Source organism: Hakea prostrata, chromosome 6 (genome assembly GCF_041222555.1).
Source record: "Hakea prostrata isolate BN-2017 chromosome 6, UWA_Hpros_2, whole genome shotgun sequence".
Classification (NCBI taxonomy): Eukaryota; Viridiplantae; Streptophyta; class Magnoliopsida; order Proteales; family Proteaceae; genus Hakea; species Hakea prostrata.
Genome location: NC_142605.1, coordinates 31,484,890 through 31,502,354, shown reverse-complemented (window position 1 = coordinate 31,502,354; position 17,465 = coordinate 31,484,890). Strand labels below are relative to the sequence as shown.

At 37.4% G+C, this 17,465-nt stretch overlaps 1 protein-coding gene across 1 annotated transcript; it reads left to right on the top strand.

Moving 5' to 3' along the window:
• Positions 1 to 1,568: 1,568 nt before the first annotated feature.
• Positions 1,569 to 3,387, top strand: LOC149013372 (uncharacterized). The gene is made up of 5 exons (XM_089159598.1): positions 1,569 to 1,807; positions 1,914 to 2,062; positions 2,141 to 2,225; positions 2,308 to 2,493; positions 2,593 to 3,387. The coding sequence occupies exons 1-5, from the start codon at positions 1,708 to 1,710 to the stop codon at positions 2,874 to 2,876; spliced, it is 804 nt and encodes a 267-aa protein (XP_089015724.1). The 5' UTR covers positions 1,569 to 1,707; the 3' UTR covers positions 2,877 to 3,387.
• The last annotated feature ends 14,078 nt before the right edge of the window (positions 3,388 to 17,465 follow it).

The window sequence follows — 17,465 nt, the reverse complement described above, 5'->3', positions numbered from 1 at the left end:
CAATTATATTTAAGCCAAGTAAATAATGTCCTTAAAGGTATACTTAGGAATCTTTTGAAAGACAAAGAACTGTGGACCATAAACCCTAGGAAAAAGGGAAGCCATCCAACTACTCTGACACACACGAGTTTGAGTTTGTGGAGGCAGTGTAAACGATAGATAGAAGTGGTTAATGGAAGAAAAAAGAAAATTGAAAAGGGCAGACAAGTAAAGAAGAGCTGAAGAGGACTCTTCAGCTCTAATTCTAAATGGTGCGAGTGATGATCAGTTGCAGACCCAGTCAACACAATAAAATATGACTAACGAGAAACAGTGTTGACTTAGGATCAAAATGATTTGGGCCCACCAGTCCACTCTGGCAGTTTGTGAGACCATTGATGCATGCATGCATGAATGGCCACTCTGTTTTCAAAGTTATTGGGTTCGGCCGACACTCATAAGGGATGGTGTGATGATGGAGGGACCAGTTTTGCTGCTAACTAAAATTCTTCTCCATCATCATTACCAACATTTGAAATTAAAGACACTGCCAATCATTACTCAACCCCCAAAAGTATTCAATCGTATCTACTCTTAATAATCCATATTACGGGTCTATAAACGGGTCGGATCCAAATACACTGGTCACCACTTGAAAAGAAATAACACCTTAAGCTGATTGTATGGCAATACTGTTTTCATGCTTTTAGGGTTTGTAGAAATAACATATGAATGAAATATAAAAGAACATAAGAAACATAAACGTTACCATGCAAGCCTTTGTCAGGTTAGAATTTAGACGTCGGGTCAAACCCGAGACCCATGAATTCAAATCTGAAAGTTAGATTCTGTAAGGGCCTGTTTGGTTACGCATATCCAGAGATTTCAAATCTCTGGATTCACAAATGGGAGATTTTTACCTGTTTGGTTGTGTGAATCCCTAGATTCATGAAATCTAGAGATTTACATTTTTACCTAACGGATCGGTTTATGGGTATGGGTGATCCGAGATTTCACCCATCTATCAAGCGTAAAGATTTGAACCATAATTCAATAAATATTTTTTTAAGATAAATCTAGAAATTTCATTCCAAAAATTCAAACTAACCAAACAGTTAATTTTACGAATGATGATTCTAGGTTTGAAGTCGCGTTTGAAATCTCTAAATTTTTGAAATCTACAGACTCAAGTAACCAAACAGGCCCTAAGCTATGCATTTTATAAAATGGGTCGGCGGCCCCACCTTTATGCTGTGCCGGCATGCCATGTTGTGGTCCCAATTCCAACAACTAAAGGACAAAAGTGAGTAGAAACTGTTTGTGAACTTATTAGATACATGGCCAGACTTAATTAGCCAAGAAAGAACCTGATGAACACAGAAACAAAATGGTTGTTACCCGGCAACCCCAAAAGCTAATAATTTTGAATTCTCTGTATTACTGTAATTCATCCATTCAGGACCTGTTGGCTGTTGCTACCTGATCCTGTCAAGCATGCCTCTCTCTCTCTTAAATCATAGCCCTATAATCATTGAGTTCCCCGCACACCTACCAACTATTTCAGAATCCCAAGAACAATGACTTTATGATCTTTTCTTTGATTTCTTCTTCTCTGCAGTTGACTACCTTTACCACCTCTTCTATAATCTAAATCATCTTCACCTCACTTTTCCAAAGCTTCTCTTTTTAAATAGAAGCCCAATTCAGATTAAGAATCATATTACTCAGATGGCAAACAGTGGAACTCTACAGAACCTCTACTTCTCCTCCACCTCTCTAAATTGGGATCTTCACAACCTTGGGGTTTTCAACCCAGACATGTCCTCGGGTAATGGTCACCCTTTTCTCTCTTTCTATCTTTGTTGTTGGTATATAATCTTTAACAGAAAATCAGTGTTCATTAAATTGTTCAATCTATGTTGAGTGTGTTTCAGTAATGGAGGCTACTGCAACCTTCTTTCCTCAAGCAGATTTCTCAACTGGGTATCTTCAAGATGCTTTGGTGGAGTGGAATGATCGATGTAAGAGAAGACGCTTAGACTTTTATGATCGTGGTCGTGATTGCTTGGAGAACGTGGTTCAGGTAACTATCTGAATATCCTGGTGTGAGATGTGAACATCTTTCAGTCTTGAAATCACTGGATCAGTTTTTTACTTACAGAACTACTGGAACTCGAATTGGATTCAAGACCCACCTGAGAATTTTATTTGCTTGAACAAGATAACTGAAGCCAGCAGAGTTTCAGGTAATATAGATTCAAGTTCCCTCATCATCTTCTAAGCGAATCTCCAACATGCTCACATATCGGTCTATACTTGATCTTGCAGACGAATCATTGAACTCATCAAATAGCAGTATCAGTGAAGGAGAAACCATTTTCTCAGAGATCAAAACATTAGAAGAATCCGTGTCAGCCCCAGAAACAATTAATTCTCCACACAAGGACCCACTTGTCGGACGGTTGATGCATGAGAAGAAGACCCAAATTTCAAGAGAACCAGGATCTTCCTCGGGTACTAGTTGATAGCTAGCTTGTTGAGGCTTTTATCATGGCAATAATTCATTTATTCTTCTATATATCTTCTAACCCTACAGTCACTTGGATATTTTAGATGAAGGTGAGTTTAAAAGGAAGAAGAAGGTCATTACAGGAGTGGTTTACCCATTTGCAATAGTGAAGCCAGGAGGAGTAGATGGTGACATGACTCTGAATGATATCAATGAAAGGATCCTGATGCCACCAACCAGACCAGTAAGACACCCCGTGGGGGACTTTGCTGGTCGTCCATTTGTGTCTCCTGATGGGCCAGGTCTCTCCGGTAAAGCAGTGGTGGCCTTTACCAAAATCCACACACAAGGAAGAGGAACCATCACAATCATCAGAACCAGAGGTTGAAGAGATGAACTAAAAGCCTTCTCCTCATCAATTACTTTTTTATGTCAAGTTAATTCATGCATGTCTCAATTGTATATTAACTATAGATAGATGATGCATGAAAAAAAAGGAGTTTATGGGAATGAGATAGATATGATGATCTAAGTATCAAAATAAGAAATATTTGATCAAACGCACTTTGTGGATCATGGTATATGTGGGTTAGATACGTGATAAGTATCTGTTCATTGCAGATGATCAGAAAAGAATTGTGGGTTAATTAGGTTGATATAAATTATATTCACTGCCTTTATAATTTATCCAATAATGTTGACTCTCTAAACATTTTAATTTGCTATAAAAGCACTGTTATATGAGGAGAGTTACCATTATATATATTTTTTTGACAATTGTTAATGATGGATTTGTGTATGTAGGAGAATGTGTAGGCTTTTGGGTTTTTGTCCTCTTTAGGGTAGAGGTTTGCATAGACCTTAGCACAGAATCTCAAGAGATGAGTGGAGTTGAAGAGATAGAGTTACCTTTCTTATTTTTGTAATGCTTGAAAATGGAAAGAGAGATTTCTAGGAGAATGTGAGAATATCATGCTTTTGCTTTCCCAAATCCCAAATACTTCAAATCCATTTTTCTTTTACAGATTTTTTTTTTTTACCTTCTTCTTTTGTAAGTGGACGATATAGCACTTTAAGTGAGGAGAAAATTTTCATTTTCTATCTATGTCTTGAGTATCAGAGATTACGAAGTAAAATGAATAATGAACTGTATAATCTCAAAACGCGATCACACGTATTTATATACAGATGAAAATACATCTACTACATTATATAAGGACCCTAAACAATAGTCTTTGGTCCTAGTCCCTAATACCCTTCCTCAAAGTCAACTGTCCTTCTAGGAGCTTGAGTTTGGACCATAGAAAACAAATTCGAGAGAGGGAAAGCCCCTTAGTCAAGATATCAGCTGATTGATCCATGGTACATATAAATTAAACCAAAAGATCTTTCTTCATCACTTTGTCACGAACAAAATGAAAGTCAACTTCACTATGTTTCGTATGTGCATGGAAGACGGGCTAAGCCGAAAGATATGTTGCGCGTATATTGTCACACCACAAAGTCGGTGGACTAGGGAGCATAATACCCAACTCACCAAGAAGAGAACGTATCCATGTAAGCTCAGTAGTGGTAGCAACCACGTCACGATACTCACTCTCAATGCTAGAACGTGCCACTAAAGTTTGTTTGCGAGACTGCCAAGAAAGCAAGTTGTTGCCCAAGTAGAGAAAATAACCACTCTGGGATTTCCCATCATTAGAGCACCCGGCCAAGTTGGCATCAAAAAAGGCCTCGAGCAAACGAGATGGAGATGGAGTAATCTGCAAACCATAGAGAATAGTGCCTTTAAGATTGTGAAGCAACCACTTTAGAGCTTGCTAATGAGTAGTAGTGGGTGCAGCCATGAATTGACATAGTTTATTAGCTGCAAAAGATATATTTGGTCAAGTAAGAGTAATATATTGCAAAGCGCCAACCAAATTCCAATATAGGGATGCATTTGACAATGTGTACCATCAATCTTAGAAAGAGTGACCAAGGGAGTCAAAGGCGTAGAGATAGGTTTAACACCAGTTAAGTTTGCCTTCTCAAGCAATCCACTAATGTACCGTCATTGAGATAAGAGAACACCCAAAGAAAGAGGGATCAACTCTATACTAAGGAAGAAGCGTGCACGTCCAAGATCCTAAAGAGCAAATTTCGAGGACTAGGAAGCAAGCAAACCATCAATAGCAACCAAAGATGGTCAAGTGACTAAAATATCATCAACATACATAAAAACATAGAGAAGAGTGGAAGTATGAAGACGATAGAACAAAGATGAGTCCGTCTTAGAACCACAAAACCCAAGTCCAACAAGACAAGTGCTAAGCCACTGAAACCAAGCCCTAAGCGCTTGTTTTAAACCATAGAGAGAACTTTGTAGCTTGCATACATGATTAGGAAACAGACTGTCAATATATCCAGGAGGCTAGTGCATATACACATCTTCAATAATACAACCATGGGGAAAAGCATTATTAACATCTAATTCACGAATGAACCACTTAGATGACACCGCCAAAAAAAGAATTATCCAAATTGTAGTAGGCTTGACAATGGGGCTACACGTCTTCACATAATCCAAACCAAACTCTTGTGTGTACCCTTTGGCAACTAAACGTGCGTTGTACCTCTAAATCATAGCATCTGACTTTTGCTTGATACAAAATAGCCTACTACACGGGTCCCATCAGGAGTTCTAGTGATCATGGAATGAGTATGACCCAGACGAGCAAGAGCAATAGACTAATCAAGCATAGCAACTATAGCATTAGAATTGAGAGGAGTAGGTATCAATGGGCTAGATGGCACAGTTAAAAACAAAGGTTGCACAGGAGAAAAGTATGGGATGGATCCAAAACAGTTGCAGATCCATTATTGAGAATAGGGCATTGGAGCCTTAGATTCTTGTAAATTGGAAAGCCCATTATGAGCCAACATGGAACAAACACCCAGTAGGATTAACTGAACATGATGGTGAAGCAGTAAAGGGAGGCCCATAGGGTAGAAGTAAGGAAACCCCATTTGAAGAAGTAGAGGTGTCAACATGTGAACAATCAGAGTGACGAAATGGGAAGTAAAGTTCATCAAACTGAACATAACATGAGACAGTGGTCTTTCCAGTAGCCAAATTTAGACATTTGTAACCATGGTGGCGAAGGTTACAACTAGTGAAAAGGCTGGGGGCAGACCTATGATCCAATTTGTGAGCATTGAAAGATCTCAATAAAGGATAACATCGACACCCAAAAACTCATAGAAAATTATAATCTGGTTGACGTAAAAAATGACGATTAATTGTATGGTGAGTCATGATTTAGAGTAGCAGATCCAACGCGATTCATAATAAACACAGCAGTAGAAAATGCATTTACACAAAATCGTAATGGCATTCCAGTCTGGCCAGCATGGCTAAACCCATTTCAACAATCTGCCGATGTTGGCATTCAATGCAACCATTCTGTTATGAAGTATGAGGGCAGCTCAGGTGATGAAGGATACCACAATCAGATAAACTTCCATACTCCCCTCCCAGTCAAATTGGAATTGCTTTATGCGTGCAGAAAACAGGTTTTCAACCATCAATTTAAAAATTTGGAAAACCCTCAATGCATCAGAATGGTTGCAGAGGAGCAGTGTGTGTAGTGCATGAATCAAAATGCAATTTGTGAGCTTTAGACAATTAACTGGTTTCACAAATAGTCCCATTATTACATTTGTGAGTTTTGGAAGACGCTAAACCAAAATGACAAAATGACAAAATGAACAATTCAAAAATTAATGTGCCCAAGTCAAGAGTGCCAGAGAGTTGGTGTTCCTCAAACAACAGAGAGAGCCAACATAGAGTGAGGAGCAATGCAATCATTAGAAAATTGATAAACACCATTTCTTTCTAAGCTTTCCGATCACTAGGACCTGGCCCGACAAGCAATCCTTGACAAGGAAATGTTGGGCATGAAATTCAAAGAAAACAGGGTTACCATTAGTGAATTTGCTAAACTAAGAAGATGATTGGAAGCAGAGGGTACATGTAGAACATCTTTCAAAAGAAGTCGTGAATTTATAATAGAAATAACAGATTGGAAAACATGTTTAATAGGCATTCCTAAACCATCGCCAATCATCACCGATTCAGGACCAAGGTACTCCAAAGCATTGCTGATAGCTTGAAGATTAGATGTTAGGTGATGTGTCAACCCAGAATCAGGAATCCAACTTGGCAGATGAGCACCACCTGAGTTACCAAAATTTTAACTAGAATGCCCAAAATTCGAACCACCAGGAATAGTAGAAGCCAGATGACCCTGTGGAAAAGACGAGTACGTAGCAGAACCAAGAGCAGACCGTTGATAACAAAACTTTGCAGAGTGACCTGGTTTATCACAAAGCTGACAAACCAAGCTACCATGGTAATTCCGACCACCACGACTACCAGAGGAATAAAAATGACCACTAAGTGTCACGCACCACCTCTAAAATCATTACCAAAACGTCCAGGATGAGAGAGACGAGATTGTCGAGCACTAAAAGAAGAAGAAATTGAAGAGGAAGCCAAATGTGCTGAAAGATTAGTAATATCTTGCAAGATGTTGGCATCATGGAACAATTTTTCGCCCAAAGTCGGTGATTTCGCCCCCTAGAAAGCTTGAGTTCTAGTTATAATATGAATGATTGAAACTTGAATGAGGTCGACGGGGTCAAATGATGCATTGCATCACTTATCAAAAAGCCAATCCCATTTAATGCATATAATTTGGTTCTCATCGAGAAAGCCCACATCATGTGTTGTTGATATTATCCATCAACCAAGGCATAAGATGTGATCGTTGAAGTTCAGATGTTAGGTGAATGTACCACCATTGCTAGGAATACTTGGAGCTGGTCACCCGCTGAGTTCCCAATGGTATCTGGTTTTCGCTTAAATTGGATCCCCATAATTGAGACATTCATTTGCCTGTGGAATTTTAGACGAATAATATATTCCAAATGTTAGTGTTTTTTTAATTTTTTATTTTTCTTTCCCAACTTAGATGAATATTGTTCAAATATGAGAAGGGTTATGACGATGAAAACTTCAAATAATATAATTAAGACATTGAATATACCCGGTAAGTGTATGAATTAATTATAGTTCTTTAAGATCCCATTTGGTATATAGAATGGATATTAATTTAGAATAAAGAAAGTTTTCAATTTCAATATTATATGCTTGATTTGATCTTGATTTCATTAATAAAATTATGGAAGAAGATGAGTCAAAGGGGATAGATATGTTTTTGTAAAATTATTTTTATTAAATGCTTTGAAGGGCATTTTGATCTTTCGTCAATATTTAAAATTTGAAATAGTCTAGCGACCTTGTTAGAGACCAGAGGACCCAAACGTAATTTTATGATCAAAGGAACCTAACAGATTTCAGATTTTTTGTGGTAGAACCGTAGAACAGAATTCAAATTTTAGTTCTACTAACTTTTTTTCCCCTGATAACTTTCCTTCCTCCTTTGACAAACAATGCATCTTAGAATATTAGGGATTATTTAAAAGGAAATCTTATGAAAAAAATCATGTTAATGACATCATGTGAAGAGATGACATCAGCAAGTCAAATAAATGTATCAGTTCAATGGTCACTAGACACGTAAACATATTTGAAAATGCAAAGATTCTCGTACCAACCACAAATTTAAGGCTTACCCAAGCTTACTGTTCTTTAATTTTAAATAAACAATAAAAAATCAAAATACTTATAATCTGGTCAATATTGGAGACTCACTCGTCATCCAATATATTCTGACTGTTACTTGTCACACAAAATATGATATGGAAAGTGCAATGGAATGAAGGTAGAGAATGATTCTATTCATCATAGAGGTGATTCCTTCAAAATTGATATTCTCTACTTGTCAGGTTAGGGTACTTGTTACTAAAAGTGTCTCTTAGATATTTACCGACCACGGCTATAGGAGGTCACAAAATACTGTTATAAGTCCCATTCCTCACTTAATGTTTTTATTTGTGGGTCTTACATGATTTTGTTGTTGAAAATTCTAAAATGAACGAGTGCCTTCAAAAAGGGGAGATGAGTTGAATTCTTGCCTTCACATTCATTTACCACATATTTAAGAGAGAAGTTGTTTTTGTCTTACTTTGTCACAATTCGAATATGAGTTGCATTCCTAATTGAATGGTAGAGGAACGTGAGAGAAGTACAATCATTTTATATCCAAATTCAGAATGGTAGAACCTTGAATATTTAATGGTGGAACCCTAGAAAATGGTAATGAACCCAAACTTGTCGAAAGTGACCCATCGAGAGAAGCCCCTTGGGCCGCAAAGCTTGCTATCATTGAGCTAACTACCTTTGTAACCGTTAAGAGAATGATCCACGTGGAAAGTACATGGTTGGATTGACAGTTGGCCTCAGTTTTTACAGTTTTACCTTTTCCGTTGTTACATGGATGTATCCATAGTTTTTAACCTGGATTTTGCTTGGGAGCAGTGCCTACATGGCACTGTTCCAAGCAGTGAACGGTTAGATATCAATTTTGAAACTTAGATTAGATATTCACCGTTGATTATTAAGCATGTGTAACAACAAATATTTTAAGTGGCTCTGACTCGGTTTAAGTAGCTTTAACTCGAACCGTAAGGCCGGTTCATTTTGAACCAAACGAATCATACGCTTACCTAGGAGACCGTCAGCTGAACAGCACCCACCCATTAATCAAATGGGTAAAGTTTTGATTGCTGACTTTGGGACACCATCGTCGTTTTCAGCTGTTTTGCCGGAACACACCTCCCCTGCGGTTGCGTCGCCTCCTCTGGTTTATTGGGTGGAAGCGCATCCAGACGGGATAAAGTTTGCCATTTAATATATTGCGAGAACAAACGTTGATATGTTGAAGTCTAGTCACTTTCTCCAACTTATGGGTCAGTTCGTCCACACTGTTCCCATTGAAAATTAACCTATGACCCTAGATGTCATCTTGAACATAACCATGTTCATCAGGGATGTTGTAATAGATTGTCCTGCGATCAGACTACAAAAAAATTATTAGTGTGAACCCGTGAGCTAATTGTAAGAAGATCTGAAGCCTAACATGTTTTCTCTTCGTTTCCCTCAGTGAAATGCTCAAACAAGAAGTGAAAGAAATCACAAGAACTACAAACCTCCATGTTCGATTATCCGATCAAGTCGTATCGGCACCTTGTTGTTCATCGTCAAATTTAATTTGGAGCATGATCGACATCCCGAGCAACCAATCCCGAGTCGAATTTATTAAATTGGGGGTATCGTGGGTGACGAAATTTCGCCAAGGAGGAAGGCCCCCATTTGCATGCAGGTAACACCCTTGGCGATTAGGTTTCACCTGAAACCCTTCTCTAATAGGCTCCCATTCTATAGAGGAATCAAGTTTCTGAGGCAAAGTTTGAAGAATTTTGCGATCTGTCATCCCAAGAAGGAAGGGAACGTTGGAGGCGGTGAGGTATTTGCCATAGCGGCTCTTGAGACGGATCCAGTTTGGATCTTCGAGGAACTCAACCGTCCACTTTGCATTCGGAGATGCACCGTTTGTTCTCTCGGCACACCGATTCCTGGGTCTTCATCTCAAGCAAGTATTTTTCATGGTAGCTCCGAAGACGAACGGCCTTGGCGTTGTGGAACCGAAGATCGCTCTAGCTTTAAGCCTCAAAAGCATTAAAACTTAGAAGAGAATCTGAGACCAAAAACAAAAGGTTTATGGGTTACTTAAATTGCCTATATTAAGTTATTGACCTTCTTAGATAAAACTTAGAACAGAAGTTGGATGCTATTAATTTAAAGTTTTTCTTCAATCCGGGCTTGTCAGCATAGTTAAGAGCCATAATCTTTGGTGCGTGCTAGCAGGATTTCTTTGGTTAACGTGTTCTTCAAAGGGTGAGTTGCTCTGCAAGACTGCAACACATCGCGAAAGCTCTGATAGTTTCAGTCTGTTTCTGCCATTTAGGTTTGGGTGATCCGGACTGTTTAAGATATATTTGCTTGTATACCCGTATAACGATGGGAAGGATGGCGAGGAGTTGCTTACGGTCGCTGCTGGAAAAGTTCCATTCACTCTAGATATCCATAAATTATAAACAGCCAAGAGGACAAACCAGAGGAGGCGGCGCAACCGCAGGGGAGGTGTGTTCCGGCAAAATAGTTTGATCCAATCGATCGTTTCTGTTCAGCTGACGGTCTCCTAGGCAAGCGTATGATTCGTTTGGTTCAGAATGAACCGACCTTACGATCCGAGCCACTTAAACCGAGTCAGAATCACTTAAAATAATTTTTGTTACACATGCTGATAATCAACGGTGAATATCTAATCTAAGTTTCAAGATTGATATCTGACCGTTCACTGCTTGGAGCAGTGCCACGTAGGCACTGCTCCCAAGCAAAATCCTTTTAACCTTGTGCCAGAATGACGTGGACAACCAATCCCACTTGTGGAGCATTCAATAGTCAATTGAAGCAGTATTGACTGTTGACTCGTTTTCCAGATTCTCTACTTGTTCAGAGCAAAAATCAAAATCAAAATCGTATTCACCTGAATCATTGGAACCCTGGATTTCAAGTTAACTAGAACAGTTTGATTCTTCTTAAATTTTCAACATTAAGAGAGAGAAAGAAAGAAAGAAAAATACAGAAGAGAAAGTTGAAGCTGCTCCTGCTCATCTTAAGCTGAAATTAAAAATCCAACGACTACTGCAATTCCAGCCAAAAAATGCAGAACAGAAAAACCTAAACGAAATTAAAACAAACCCAATTGAAAAAAGAAAAAAAATTGATGCACTACAACAACAGATCACAGAAAGAAGGGGTCCCTTTCGTCTCCCTCCCTTGTTTGGGATGTCCTTTGAAGATTCCCACTTTCTGGAGACAAACTGCGTGTAAAAGAATTCGGATTTTGGAAATGAAAAGATTGAATGGAAAAAAAGAAATGGGTGTTAGGATTAGGAGATGGGTTTCGTGGAATAAGCTTTATGGTTTGGTTGTTCAATTGGATGCAGAAACAGGGGAGGAGTGAACACGGTTTCTCCTGGGACGAAGACATGAGAAGGCATTTTTTAAAATGCGAATGAGAACTCGACCTCTCTTGGGAACTAAACGAGGAGCTCTTCCTGCACGACGAACTCGGATTGGATGATGTGGGCGGCGCCGCCTCATCTGCTGGATAGCTAAGTTGGTTCGAGTGGTGGTGGTTGTTGCTTCCATGGTGTCGACAAAGCAGAAGAGAAAGGTTTCAGAAAGTAATGGTTCTGTTGAGTTCTGGGACTATGTGAATTGCAGGTTTCTGAGAAGGCTCGTTTATGTCGACAGCATTCACCGACTCTGGCTTATAAGCTAGATGCTTACGCGTTTGAGACAAACCGTGTTGAACATGTCTGCGAGCTATGGGTACATGAGACTCATATGAGACAAGCCCAGAAGAGGAGAAGAGATCTATAGGGAATGGAGGAACAGGGGAAGAGAGTTTTGTGAATGAGTCGTCTTAAGCTCCACCCAGAAGCCAAACACGGTTTGGTCGAGGAAGCGTGTCTGGGTTCTGAAAAACCATTGTTGCTCGTCTCTCAAATATCTCTTCTGGAATTGAAGAATCCAAGCCTCAAAGGTGAGTAATAGTCTTTTCTTGCTCGGTAAGTAGATCTTGGACCTGGTCCACTGTTGTGCTTAAGGCCACTTTACACCGGCCATTCAAGCACCTAAACACATATATTCCTAGGGTAGCTTCACCTTTCATCTTAATGACCATTTTCATTGGCCATTGTTAAAAGGGTATTAGTTGATTTAGTTCCCAATTTGTTCATATTTTACACAGAGCATAGGGATTTTTTTAGAGTCAAGTGTTGGTATTCTATACATGGTAGGAGAACCAAAAAATAGAATTTCAAAAAATGGGAAAAACGAAGAAGAAAACTTAAAATATTGGGGAGGGAGACAAATGTTAATATTTCACATATGAGAAAAGGGTCTGAAGAAAAATTTCAAAGAATTAAGGGGGAGACCATGGCCCCTGTGGCCCTAGGGTAGTTCTGCCTCTGATCTTGATGACCATTTTCATTGGCCATCACTAAATGGTCTTGTTCCCAATTTCAAGCTGTTCAAAATATTGGTTGTGGGCCTCAAATTGTTACGAGTTTTGAACATGATTTTTGGTACAAGGGTATTATGGTTCTTTTTATCTTTGAAGTACAATTATTCTTATTGAATTTGTTCTTCTTCTTCATAGTATAAAAACCATCTTTATTCTATTATAGATATGACATTTCGGTGATTCACATAAATCTCATCTTTTCTGTGTTTTTGCATTGCTTTGCTAACATCCAAGATTTTCAAAGATAATGTTTTGGACATATATGAGATAATTTGGAGAACAGTACACAAGACTTATCAATGGTTTTTATGTGGTGAATTAGTTGAAGTTGAGTTTCTTGGGGAGCAATTAATTACTTCACTAGATATGAATGTCTCTTTTTCAAAAATTCCGTCTGGTCACAAAGACAGATTCCACCAAAGACCAAATGCACGAAGGGGTGCTTTTGATTTTTGACCAATTTCTTGTCAAACTCCTTTTCCTGTAGGGACATTAGGGACAATGAACCATATAACGACTTAGCTGTTTGAGTGTAATACATGAAAATGATTGAATTTGAGATTCAAAAACAATAGACAAAGAAACCAGACAATTCGCTAAAATCAAATAGTAAAATATATTTGGTATCATTGACTCATTTGATAAAAAAAAAATGAAAATTACAATTTAAGTTTGAAATGCTCACATTTGATTGTTCACTTAGAACTTTGCAAACATATTTAAGAATTAAAAGAAAAATTAAAATTTAATAAAGCTTCCACCATGGTACAGTTGATTTAGAGTTTTGGACTAATAGCTGTCAAATGAATAAGAAATAGAAGTTTAATCAAACTTAATTATGAAGATGAAACATAAATTAATAGAGTCAATTCACTTACACGTATGGCTTTGCCTCTCTTTTGGAATTTCTTGACTCGTGGGTTCACTCGGTCGGGAGTCTAGAGACCCTTAAGACTTAAATCAACTAAAGAGCCGAGTGGGTCTCTCTTAATAAACAAATTAGTTAGGTTTGTGGTTAGATCGTGATTAGATTAGACTAATTCTTGGATAATTTTTAATTATTATTATTTATTTCAAAGGAAAGAGAAAGGACCGAGTCAAGGAATCAGAGAAGATTTCGTTTTTATATTGATCTAGCTCAGCCCCTAATTTGGGTAAATCTATGGATAACAGAGCATTGAAATTTCAAAGTTAATGGTCTCTAAGTTGATTGATCAAGAGACAAGGACATGGAAGCAAAGTGGTTAGAGAGGCCTTACACCCAGATGATGTTGTTGCTGTACTTCCATGCTATGTGATAAGTGTAAAATAACAGCCAACTGGGTCCAACTGCGATCGGTTCAATAATCCTCGTCGGGACCGGTTCCAGAGCTGAAACAAAATGGTGTCATAAGTGTGAAGGAATCCGACAATTATACAAAGAAACATGTTCCTATCAAATTCGGGATATACGATAGTGTTGTACTTGAAAACAATAACTGACTCAGATAAAAGGAGAAAGACCCTACGATCAGACAGTTTTACAAAGAAAGACTACGAATAAATCCAACGATAGAAAATAAGAGGTGAATTCTATATAAACTAAAGTATCACTCAAATTAGAGGTATCTGAATCGTTTTCCTCCATTATCGTTTTCAATTAAGCTATGCATCTAGCCAAAGCTCTGTGGTGATTCACTGATTGATTTAGCTTTCAGAGGTGGCTTCTCAACCGCAGACTCGGTCTATATCTGACGTTGTTTTGCAAGAACCCGAAAGTTGTTCAATTTTAAACGCATCACTATGTTAGTGTATATTTTGAAATTTATTTGTGAAGAGAGCAAATTCTAGTGGCAATGGAATGGAGGCAGTAGTATATTCTCCTAGTTGTTTTGGAATGGAGATTGCTAGATCATGGTATGAAGTCAAGAGTTTAAATACCTTCGTGATTGATCTTGGAGTTCCATAATTTAAATTGAATATTTTAATATTTCCTATTCAATATAAATAGTGCCACCTCCCAAGATATAAATTTAAGTTCAAATTCAAATGAAATGAGATATTGGACATTTAATGGGCCCAAGCCTAACAGAAAATAAATTTAAAAACTGTACCCTTGAAATTCCCATGGGCTGAACTAAGTGGGCTTTCATCGATCTGATTGCTCCAATCAGATCCATGCAAAAATAAAAGTCTCAGAAAGCCCGAAGCGAGCACATTGTTCTCCCCTGACGGAATGAGGGCCGGAGGAGCTGATCTGGACTCTGGAATGGAAGCAGTAGATCTGTTGTTTTGAAAATGGAGATAAAGGTGGCCACCATTGTAGTAAGCTTTCCAAGTTTGCCAAAGCATAATGGCAATATAGTGTTTGAGATCTTCTTCTGGTGTTTGCAGCTTTATACTTTAGTATTCTATATCATTTTCTTAAAAATCATCACCAACATCTACCCTTAGTGGACCAATTAAACCAATAGCCCATAAGCCCATCCCACCGAAGTCAAGCCTTGTGTGAACCAAATTTGAGGCCCATCAGTATATGGTAACCCCAAATATATGCAATAGATTGACACAATCTCAAACACTAGAAAGATAAATAGAAAAATAAAACAATATTAAACTAAAATACTACCAATCAAAAGAGAGCATTCTAAACTAAAACATTAATTAAGAGAAATCTTGAACTCATGGGACTCATGTGAAAAGACCACCACTTAGTCATCTTTCATGGGAAGTCTCGCTAACCTTCTTCTTCACATGCATCTTCCCTACCAGCAAACCTTTTCCTATCCCTTCAAGCTTTAACCAAATAACAAATTTGTGGCAGTAGATATGCTCTTCAAATTCACATCTCCTCTATAGTCACAAGGGCATTATTCATCTATTAATCCTTTAAGGAGAGTCCACCACATAGATATTAAGAGACTGGATGTAATCAACTTTCTTCAAGTGAAGAGATGCTCAGTACATTGTCTACAGAGTTCTGAGCCGAACACTTTATAGTTCTTACCCTCAGTGGGAAGTCCCCTAACAAATCCCCTGAAGGTCCAGTGCTTGAGGGAACTTACTTTCAACTAGCTTTTTTCAACACTTTTAACGATGTAGTATGTTTCCTCAAAAAACCCTTCTATTTTATCGAACTTTTTCCTTATCACTTCCTTGTTTTGAGGAAACAAGCTCTACCGTTGGGTCAACTAATATCCACATGGTGGATTCTCTTCAAAAGGCTAATGAATGGTTGATGATGCCCTTGTAACTCAGAAAATGTGAACTTAATGTGCTTCTAGCATAGTAGTTGCAGTCTCCCGTATAAAAGATAGTAAGACCGAAAAAATCTAAAGTTCGAAACTTTGGCTCTTCAAACCTCTCCCTTCCAATTGCTCAATAACCACATAACTAGATTACATGCTTGGATAGATAAAATCAGCACCACCTGCCAAGACATTATTGGAGGACACTCCTAACAAATCAACCCCACTTATAGTTTCCATTTCCCCTTATACTACAACCATTACTTTCTTTCTTTTCACTCTTTTGTGTGAGAATGTTGATAAGTCCTTCACATGGAACCCATTTATTCATTAATATTCAATTGATTGATTTTTACTTTCACAGAAAAGGTTTGTTTACAATTGTATACATGGTTGGAATTGACGAGTTGAAATTATTATATGAGAAAGACAACATACAAGTCAAACTAAAGAAAAGTAAAACAACCATCGGGAAAAAATTGTTCTGAATCTGTTAGAGATTATCACTATATTACTGATGCATTTTACTTTAATTAATGATCAGAATTATTCAGCAGACCTTTAATTGGAGAGTTTGGTTGAGATTTCGATCTCAACCATTGACTTTTAGTGACTGACATACTATACGTGTTCCGATATCCATTGCTAATAATGCTACATCATCACCATGAAAATGGACAAACATAAATTCGTTGAGGGTCAACGTTTCCATGTATAGACGGACATAGTAAACAACTTCTTTGGAATTAAGTATTGCCATTGACAACTGATGAATGCATTTGGGTCCACATATATCTTATTAAGTTTTGAAAAGATAACAGAAACCTTCCACCACATGCACTTGTTCCTTGACTATCTCCATCACTTTTGACTAGTCACTTTTTCTCTTTATGAATATCTCTGGACTTTTTTTTTGTGATGAATATATTTTTTTTCTCTATTGTTGCATGGATGTAGCTTTCGCAACATGTACGTGATTTTATTTTAAATTTAACAATTATGCATACAAGATTACAAGGGTGGAAATTGGAATATCCAAGAATTGCATGAGAGATATCTACATAATAATAAATAAGAATTTATAATTATTTTTATCTTATTCTTTTTTTATTTTACCACTTATTTTTACCAACACCCAAAAAAGAATCCCTACCAAATCCTTTTACATGTATTCTACAACCTTAAGTAACAAACATTATAATTATATAATAATAAAATAATCATAACAAGACGAATGGGTATCGTATACTAATTTTGTTTATTGAAAAAACTAAGGTGAGATATCCTGTATTGTTTTTCAATGATATGCAAAAATGCATAAAACATATCAAAATAACCCATAGATTAACTATCTTGGTGCCATCTAAGTTTTACAAAGCCAACCATACTTATAAGCATATAAGTTTATGTTATAAATATATTGAATAACTTATTCGAAGTGTTTGTCATGTCCCTTTAATCAAAAGAGCAAATAGAACAAATATGAAATCAACAAGTTACTTGGTTTTTAGGGTTGATGTTATTCACGTTTACATTTTGTTCTTGATACAAGGGAACTAGTAGATACATCACAGTGTTGAGGTCTTTTAAATTTTTTTTTTGAAATAACATATAATTAAAAATATATTTGATGTTTTAATTTGTTTG